The sequence below is a fragment of the Anoplophora glabripennis genome, unplaced genomic scaffold (assembly GCF_000390285.2).
Source record: "Anoplophora glabripennis isolate ALB-LARVAE unplaced genomic scaffold, Agla_2.0 scaffold692, whole genome shotgun sequence".
In the NCBI taxonomy this organism is placed as follows: domain Eukaryota; kingdom Metazoa; phylum Arthropoda; class Insecta; order Coleoptera; family Cerambycidae; genus Anoplophora; species Anoplophora glabripennis.
In genome coordinates, this window is record NW_019416838.1 from 1,219 (window position 1) to 11,681 (window position 10,463).

Genomic DNA, 10,463 nt, shown 5'->3' on the forward strand with positions numbered 1-10,463 from the left:
ACAAACCAAAGTTAGAAAAAATACAACATTATACATATATACACATAAAAAACGAACAATTTACCTTGACAAAGGAAAATCATAAAATTCCTGTAACGAATAAAAACAGTCGCCGAAAAGGAAAGAACGTAATTCTTTTTTGAATAGCCTAATATTTGTATGATCCTTAATGTGACGGGGTAATTTATTGAAAATTGTTCCACATAAGTAAAGCGGCCCCTTCTGAAATGTTGTTGTATACGATGGGCCTTCCCGTGTCCAACCAAACCCAGTGGTCGTCTGGTAAGGTGGTACCAGATGTCCAGAAGCGGTAATCGCCAGCACCAACTAAAGTGACATTGATATAAATGAATTTAGAAATTATTTTGCTAATCCTCAATTCAGAATAAACAATGTACGGAAGTGCGTAGATAACATGTTTAATATACAAATATTACAATGAAATCTACAGAGGAAAGTCCAAGATGCTTTTGAGATAGGCAGAATTATATTTATATAGTACCTATTAATATCACAATCTTCACTGAAACATTTCAAGACATGGAATTTTAATTGGTGCTATAAGTATTTTTTTCCTGTAGTAATCTCTCTTGAAATTAGAAAAATAGAAGTGTTTTGTGTTTTGTCAAATTCTTTGCGATATTTTAAATGTCTGTCATATTTTAAAATTAGACTCGGATCATCCGGATGCAAATTTATTGTATAACAAGGAAATGACTTACGGAGAGGTTTCAGTTTTTCTCACAAAAAATTGTTGTCTTCTGCGCTTTCAATGCTCAAAAGAGCCGTTCCATGATAGTGATAGTATTGTATCGCTTGGAAAAAATTGCCCTGAAATAAGAAATAAGTGAATTATAAATAACGTATCGCTATGAATAAAATAAATTTCGTGCATTGTGGGGTGTTTATGATTTTAATATTGGATATCTGTGATAGAACGCAATGTTCTTTAATGTACTATTACAATTTAATACTTATTTATAACTTATTTTAGAAATAAGAAAAAACGTCCGTTTTCTAACAATCCTTTTATTTTCTTAACATAGACTACCGGTTTCGAGGTCAAAAATTTTCACCTCATCTTCAGGTCCCACAAGGCTTGAGCTTATCATGTTCAATTTACAATATAACCTACATATCATTATTAATAGAAACTATTCCAACTTTAAAATACATAGCCATCTAAGAAATCTTAGAAATCATGAAAGATATACAGGCTGTTACAAATTCGCATTTCACTACAGGGACCTCGAAAACGGTGAGAGTTACAAACTAGCTTAAATGGGGGCAAAGTTGCGTAATCGGGGGACCAACAATGTGCATTTAGAAAATTAAAATTATTTAATTAAAAATTTAGATTTCTTTGTTTATTGACTTATCGTACACTGTATGTGTAGTTGGACCACGTGAAATCCGTCTAGTTATTTAAACTATTACCAACACGCATTAAAATAAAACATTATTAGAGTTTTATTCCCGCGTCCATAGTTATTTCTAGACTTCTCGAGTGCTCAAAATTCAAACAAATTCCGACCTACCCTTTTTCAGGATATTCATACAAATACATATGGCCATGCTCTTTCACACTTGCGGTTACAGATAAAATAAATTCCGATAATATTATATTACGCTGATCTTCAATTTCAACCTCTGCCAAAACGAAAATGTTTTTCAACATTTACCTTCTGAAATTTTTTAAAGAATAATATTCAGTTGGCGTTTTGGTTGTTCATATTCATTTTTAAGAATTAATTTGTCATAATAAATTTAAAATTGTAATGAATGTTTTAATTTTGACGCAACAACTTATCGAGTTATGTATGACCAAGTGATGGTAATAGTTAATAATAATAAATGTTTTATTGTAACCAGTGGTGGTGATAGTTTAAATAACCAGATGGATTTCACAGGATCTAACGACACTTACAGTGTACGATAATTCAATAAATAAAGAAATCTAAATAAAAAATTTAGATAAATTTGGAACGAATACACTGAGGATGAATTTTTCGAGACAAAACGTCTGAATCTGGTTCGGGCTGAGGCAGTACAGTATTCGGGGTCACGAAGGCTTGCAAAAAATGTAATAAAATTTCTAAGGTCGTATTTAAAAAAATGAAGTTGATGATGGTCCTGGAGAGACGAAACGTTACATATAAAAATTGATTATGTCATTCGATAGAGGGCAAAAAGTGGTCATCAGAAAGCGTCCTTCTTTTTTCAATATCACCTCAAACAAGGCTGAAATGAAACAAAAACGGATTTCCCTAATTTCGTTTTTTTTTTTCAAATATTTCGAAAACTAATCATGTCAGCCTTGAGTTTTTAGAGGCACAATGTTGGTCCCCCGATTACGCAACTTTGCCCCCATTTAAAAGCTACTTCGTACCTCTTACCGTTTCCGAGATCCCTGTAGTGAGAAGCGAATTTGTAACAACCTGTATAGGTATATATTGTAAATTAAAGACTGTCTATGATAAGCTAAAGCCTTGTAAAACCTGAAGATGAGGTGAAAAATTTGACCTCGAAACCGGTAGTCTATGTTAAAAAAATAAAAGGGTTGTCAGAAATCTTATTTCTAAAATAATGTCTACGCCTCCGTTTCCTAGTAGTTTCTTGTTACCCGCGCCAATATCCTTGGCAGGAAAAATGACCTCGGATGGAGCGGGGTCGAGCGGGATTATCGCTCTTTACCCACCTTGTTACCCGATTTTTTCGAAGCCGCGGCTAGTGAGACTCATAGGAAGGCGTAGAACTTAGTATTGCTGTTTTTTTTTTGTAAAAAAAAAATCACAGAAACTTTCTAAAATGGTTCGATACTAAAATAATAGTCAGAGATTTGGTTTACCGTGGCCCGAGAGTCAGTAGTGGATTCGTAATTATGCGTCTGTCACTATCTTAATTTAATTGATGACTGATGACAGCGATGTCGCCGTATTTTCGCTGTCTACGATGATTTTTATATTTATTTTACATTAGATTTAATGCAAAGTCTCGGGTTCGGTGACAATAAGTTATAATGGAAAACTCACATTTATCAATTTTGAACTGAATGCTTATTTGTTTATCATACCTCGTAAACTGCTCCAAAATAGTAGTATTTATTTCCAAATTTTTCTAAAGGTATATTCGGCAAAGTATCCTTTAGTGAATCCTTGTACAACTCTATGGGCAATTAAAATTTTGTTATACAATAATTGTTAATGTTTCTATTTTAAACTTAAAAACTTACCGTTATAAACGACAGTCTTATTAATGCAACTGGCACTATTACCACTGAACGAAAATAAAAAAATAATGTACCATTTTATGATTTGTCCAACTGTCTTTCTTGCAAGCATGCATTTTGGTGAGACACTACAAGCATTCGAGTGGGACTATTTTGTTTTATAGCTGGGAACCCGTTTTGCTGGTAAGTATAGCAAACTGTAAAGCCACTATGTCCCAAAGGAAATTTAAATTCTCGTATCCTTAGACACAAAAAATCAGTATTTCCAAGATACGCAAAAAAAACCAACTCGATAACTTCTGATGACCTGATGCGATAGATTCCTTAACTGTAAGATCTTTAAATAACATAAATGTTCTTTCAAACTCCAAAATTAACTCGGAGAAACTAAAATGAATATGTTTTCGTATTGTGGATTGTTGAAGTTTAAGGAGAAATATAGGGTCTGGGTAGAAGTCATTTCATTTACATGTATAGTACCCGAAAAAATACCGTACATACTTTAAAAAAGTAATTATTTTTGGAAAAAAATAAACACCGAAAACTATTTCGGCTAAGAAATGTTTGGAGTGTCAAAGATCAAAGGTTCATAAACACAATAAAAAAGGAAAGTAGTAGTAAAAAAATTTATTTGACATTTTATGATAATATAATTGATCTTCCTGTAGCCAGCCAAAGCCGATGGTCGTCTGGTAAGGTGGTACCAGATGTCTAAAAGCGGTAATCACCAGCACCAACAAAAATTACATTAATATAAATGAATTTAGAAATTATTTTGCTAATCCTTAGTTCAGAATAAATAATGTACGGAAATACGTAGATAACAAGTTTATTGTACAAATATTGTAATGAAATCTGCAAAGGAAAGTTCAAAATGCATTTGAGATAGGCAAAATTATATTCATATATTAATATCTCAATCTTCCTTGAAACATTTCAAAACATGCAATTTAAATTGGTGCTATAAGTATTTTTTTACTGTAATGTCTCTAGAGCAAGGGTCGGCAACTGGCGGACCGCGGTCCAGGTCCGGACCGCGAAAAGTAAAATACTGGACCGCCAAAAATTTTTTGAAAGTATAAATTACTCAAATAAATTATTTAAAAAATGTTTTTTACGTTTAAGTGCCGATCTTATAATTTTTTCTAGTATTTTACAATTGTGTGAGTGTTTTGAGTTCTTAATGGTTAGTAAGCAGATTAAATTTGAGTCCAAATTAAAATAAAAAAATAAGAAATATGATTTTTTTTTTCTGGACCTCGTTAAAAATTTTCAAAAGTATCCGGACCCCACCTAAAATTACTTGCCGACCCCTGCTAGAGAGTAGAAAAATAGAAGTGTTATATATCAAATTCTTTGCGATATTTTAAATGTCTGTAGAAATATCAGAGAGACTGATATTTTAAAATTATGTTTGGAGCATCTGGATCATAAGAAAACGGCTTACGGAAAGGTTTCAGTTTTTCCCACAAAAAATTGTTCTCTTCTGTGCTTTCAACGCTCAAAAGAGCCATTTCGTGATAGTAACAGTATTGTGTCGCCTGAAAAAAAATTTCCCTGAAATAAGAGACAAGTGAATCATCAAATAACGTATCGCTATGAATAAAATAAATTTCGCGCAATGTTCTTTAATGTGCTATTACAATTTAATACTTATTTACCAAAATAGTAGTATTTATTTCAATTTTTTTCTAAAGGTATATTTGGCAAAGTATCCTTTATTGAATCCTTGTACGACTATATGGACAATTAAAATTATTGTTATATAATAATTGTTAAGGTTTCTATTTTAAACTTATGAATTGTTAAAACTCATCGACAGTCTTATGAATGCAACTGGCACTATGGACACTGTACGAAAATATAAAAATAATGTAATTTTATGATTTGTCCAGCTATCTTTCTTGCAAGCATTTTGATGAAACACCACAAGCATACGAGTGGGACCATCTTAATTTATAGCTGATGGTAACCCGTCTTGCTGGTAGGTGGTACAGCAAACTGTAAAGCCGAGATGTCCCAAAGGAAATTTAAATTCTCGTATCATTAAACTAGACACAAAAAATCAGTTGTTTTGCAGATACAGTATTTCCAAGATACGCACAAAAAAAAACAAGTCAATAACTTCTGATGTGGTACGATTAGATTCCTTAAATGTCTAAATCTAAAGATCTTTAAATAAGATAAAATGGTTTTTCAAACTCCAAAATTAACTCGGAGAAACTAAAATGAGTATGTGGTCGGTTGTCGCACCTGTGACACACTGATGAGGACTAATAAGTCCGAAACCGGAATCCTAGCTGTTGCACTAGGTGTTGCGAGTATTAGCGATGCAAATACAGTTACTTTTTAGTACTCAGAGTATTCGTTACTTTTATCTTGACTACTCGTTACTTTGTATTCGTTACTGAGTACAGTTACATGTATAGTCCGGCCGGCACGATATGCGGCTTTTTTATCTATCGTCTAAATAAACTTTTATCCATCGTGGCTACATCTGTTCCAAGTGAACGTATATTCTCTAAGGCAGGTCAAATAATAACAGAACGGCGCAATAAATAGATTATTAGAATCCAAGTATGTAAACAAAATCATTTTTCTAAACTGGAACGATTTTTTGTTTATTCATAAAACTTGGTAGTAGTAGTAGGCATTCGCACAAAACAGTAGATAGTTTTGAATTGACAAATTACGTTATTTGCTATTTTGGATATTTATATTTTCGTTAGGTATTTCTATTTTTATAAGATTAATTTATATAAGACAAGAATATAATATACATATATATTTTTTTGTGTTTAATATAAGTAAATTTAGAAAATAATTATTTATTTAAATGTTAATAAATATATAAATAATTTAAGTTTTGTACGTCTATGTATTATTTACGTTCTTCAGGTGCATAGGTATCTATGTACCTACTATACTGTAGCAAACTACGAATTAAATAATTACATTGATTAATTACTGATTAAATATATTTTACAGCTGTTTAATTAAATGTCAACAAAAAGGTATTTCATCTTAAGTAACAATCCTATAGAGGTTGACGACTACGCGACTACTGTATCCTTGCGATACTCGTCGATTATCGTGATTACATGTATCGAAACTTGGAGAAGAATATCTACTTAAAAAGTATCAGTATCGAATACTTTTCTCATCGATTACTCAGTATTCGTTGCTTATTCAAGTAACGGATAAAAAGTAACGAATAAATACAAAGTTGACATCACTAGCGAGTGCGATAATTCAATGCCGGTAGGGGTAAATAGCTCTCGGAGTAGTTGTTTCTCGCAACACTGACAACTCTAAAATGAGTATGTTTTCATATTGTGGACTGTTGAATTTTAAGGCGAAATATATGGTCTGGGTAGAAGCCAGCTGAATTTAATCAATTTAATATCATTTCAGTAACATATAATATAGAAAAACCACCGTACCTACTTTAAAAAAGTAATTATTTTTGGTCAAAAATAAACACCGAAAACTATTTCGGCCAAGAAATGTTTGGAGTATCAAAGATCAAAGGTTCATAAACACAATAAAAAAGGAAAGTAGATGCAGAACTAATTTATTTGACATTTTAGTATAAACTTAAATGACGCGTAGGAAGTCATTACTTAAATCCTTCTCGGCTTTATTTATTCGTATACTAGGAACTTTTTCCAGCTAGACAGTTACGCTGTGACGATTCACAAATAACATATTTCCGACCATTACAGTCATGATCATTCCACATCATACCCATATCACCTTCCGTGTCGGAATACTCGTAGATTGCTTCTAAGCATTTCTCAATGTTTTGCCAGTTGTTTGGTTCATTAGGTAACCAATTAGTGTATTCGATGAACTTTCCTGTTTCCAACCAAACCCATTGGTCGTCTGGTAGGATAGTACCCGATGTCCAAAAGTTGTATTTCTCAGCACCAACTAGAAAAATATTTTTAGGAGTGTCTGTATGATGTAACTTAAGTGAGGGTGTAATTTTTGAACACGAATCAGAAATTCTTTTTTTTTTTAATCAAATAAAGTCGAGTTATGTTTAAATTTAAGCAAAATCCGATCCTGTTCCGAATGCTCACGAAGTTGCCGCTCCGTTAAAATGCCGTACTGCCGCCTCTGAAAAGCAGCTACTGCCATGTGATTTCACACCTGGTATGATATGACGAGATGGTACAGGCATAGAACGACAAATTCATACATTTTTATAAATAATTTAGCTGACCGTCAACGTCTCTCAGTTAACTTTAAACTCAAATTATATACTTCAGAAACAGAAAGCTTCTATTTCGAATTAATAAGAAAAAGGCTTACGGAATCGTTTCAGCTGCCTGATCAGAAAGTTAGTCTCTTTCGCACTTTCGACACTCAAAATTCTCATCCCATTGTAGTGACAGTACTGCATTGCTTGGAAATAGTTGCCCTAAAATAGAAGATAGAAAAAAATTATTTCAATGTCAAGGGCTTGCTTTTTGCCGTTTATTCCGTCACCCCATAAAATTTTTTTGCTTGTGAAAATACTCGACTCTTGTAAAACAATTTGGTATACACTTTTCTTATAGATAATCCAGTGTTGTGCGCTATATTTTTGTATAATTCCCGATTTCTTAGTTATCACAGAAAACGGCAAAAACTGAAAATCTCTCTGATGCTAGGACCATTATACAATTTAATAAATACCTTTATTATTTATTATCCGTACCTGAAATGTAGTTCCAAGGTAGTAGTATTTTTTGCCAAATTTTTCCAAAGCTATAGTCGGCAAGGTATCTTCCAGTGACAACTCTGTGGGAAAATAAAATTATTTTACAACACAAAATGGAGGAATTTAAAAATATATCACATCCTTTCAGGTATGCCTGAAGCTGTATTTCCAGATGTAGTGACTGAAAAGCACTCCAATGAAAACCCCAGCATTTCTACACCATTGACTTAGTGAAAAATCGACCAGTTTGTGTTTCAAAGAAACGAGATATCTTTCATTTTCTTAAAAAAAAACGAGTCATTCTCTATTTACTACTTTTTAAATTTAATATTAGCTCACCACAGATAAATCGAATAAAAAAATCATTGCCGTAGAAATTTTTAATTATCTGATGAATAGCGTGGGGAACATAGCTCACAAAAAGCTTACGAAAACGATTTTATTTTTGTACTTTTGTTGGTTACGCCGTAATTAAAAAGAAATCGTGAACAAAATATTCTGTTATGCGTCTCTTTGTGAGTGGAACAGTTTTGGAGATATTTTAAATTTCGTTTAAATATGTGGCAAGCATATTTTAAATTAAATTAAAATTTAGAAGTGAACGAATCGTTTTTCAAAAATAAAATCAATAATATAATTATAAAACAATTGAAAAGAGTTACAGAAAACTAACTAATCAAGAAATTCTTCACTAAAAGGTCAATACACTACTTTGAAATTACCGTTAAAATTTACGTTTTCAGCCAAACGCGAAAAACTTAACAGTGTAGGTATTAAAAACATACGTTAAAACTTACCTTTATAATCGAGAGTCTTATTGACGGACTTGGCAGCATTACCGCTAATTAAAAAAGCGGAAACGATGTACAGCGCAATAATATGCCCAACGGTCGTGCTTGTCAACATTTTGGTATAACACTATAGAGATACGAACGAGACGAGCTTAATTTATAATTCGTTTTGCAGGTACTTCAACCGCAAAAACAAGATAACCCGAGGAGATTTTAATCGTAAAATGTGACGTTTTTTTTCTTCAGTGAAGTGCTAGAAGTCTTCTGCAGTGCATTTTGTGTATTTTGCGACTTCAATTTAGGTCTTTTTTTTAGGTCTTCGTAACTTCTGCCAGTAGCAAGAAATCTAAGTGTAGCGGTAAGACGCCCATTCGGTGTAATACTTTGCCTCATTAAGGTGTATCTTGTTTCTGAAATAATGGTGTTACTAAAGTAAGCAGCTCTAAATAAGTTTCTTCGTCCATTCGCAAATAATTAAACCAATCTCCCGGCTCTAGTCGTAATTCATGCAAAAGATTTACGTGTGAAAATTGTTTTCTTTTAAGTAACCATTCTTTAACCCATTTTGAACGGTTTTTTGTTTTTTAGATTTAAATTTTATAGCAATTGCCGCCGCCACTGCCAGTGTTGTCGTATATTCCATCACAGAACGGTTGATGTTAATGACACCACGATTTCAAAAAAACTTAATAAAAAACATGTCTAGTGTGTGGCTGTTACCGTTGTTCGTGTTTACCCGTACAGATAAAACTATACGGGTAAAACTGCCAAAAAGAACGTGTGTCTGTGGGGGCCTTAAGGTGTTTATAAACAAAGCTACATAAAAGTTGCAATTTTGCTGGTTTTGAATTATTATTTCTAAATGAGTGATTTTCAAATAGAAAGTGCAGCAAATGCTGCCTGTGAATTTGTATTGCCCGAGAAGTCGAAAATGCGCTACGGACAAGCATATAGAAATTTCAAAGAATGATACCTGAACAAAAATTCTGGTGTTTCTGAAATGCCACTGTTAGCATATTTCATGGAGAACTCAAGAACTTTAAAGTCACCGGCGAGTTTGTGGAGTGAATACTCAATGATTAAGTAAACTATTTTCTTAGAGAACGTGGATATATCAAAATACCCCAAGCTGAGAGCATTTTTGAAACGTAAGAATGACGGCTAGACACCTAAAAAGTCAAACGTCTTTACAAGAGAACAAGTCAACGATTTTCTCGTTCAGGCACCCGATAATATATATTTGCCAATGAAGCAAGTGACGGTCTTAGGCATTGCAGGAGCATGCCGTTCTGATGAGTTATGCAAACTTACTTCGGACAACGTCAATTTAACAAATTTCGATGACATTATTGTAGTTACAATTCCAGATTCTAAAATTACGTTACTTCTCGTCTGGGTTCTCTTTCTCACCTAGAAATTCTCAAGACTTATGAAATATATCAAGATTAGATTGGAAATTAAAACTGAAATTTCATGCTTTTTATGCGCTATCAAACAGGTAGATGTTACAAAAAAAACAGTCGGCAAGAATACCCTTTCTATGATTCCTAATAAACTAGAACATTCTGAAACATATACAGGCCATTCATTCTAACGAACATCGGCAACGTTGCTGGCTAATATAGGAGTTGATGTATTAGCAATCAAGAGACATGGTGGGTGGAAATCAGTCACAATTGCAGAAAGTTATGTTGCTGACAGTTTAAGTAACAAAAATGAAAGGTATGTAAGTATT

General features: G+C 32.8%; 1 protein-coding gene and 1 long non-coding RNA gene across 2 annotated transcripts; both read right to left on the reverse strand.

The window, feature by feature from the left end:
• Positions 1 to 803: 803 nt before the first annotated feature.
• Positions 804 to 3,319, reverse strand: LOC108910251. The gene is made up of 3 exons (XR_001964446.1): positions 3,233 to 3,319; positions 3,074 to 3,165; positions 804 to 831 (listed from the first exon to the last, which is right to left on the reverse strand). It is a non-coding gene; the product is annotated as an uncharacterized LOC108910251 (long non-coding RNA).
• Positions 3,320 to 6,787: 3,468 nt separating this feature from the next.
• On the reverse strand, positions 6,788 to 8,845 carry LOC108910249 (perlucin-like). The gene is made up of 4 exons (XM_023455541.1): positions 8,735 to 8,845; positions 7,935 to 8,017; positions 7,547 to 7,655; positions 6,788 to 7,162 (listed from the first exon to the last, which is right to left on the reverse strand). Exons 1-4 carry the CDS (start codon positions 8,841 to 8,843, stop codon positions 6,885 to 6,887), a joined length of 579 nt encoding a protein of 192 aa, XP_023311309.1. The 5' UTR covers positions 8,844 to 8,845; the 3' UTR covers positions 6,788 to 6,884.
• Positions 8,846 to 10,463: the final 1,618 nt, after the last annotated feature.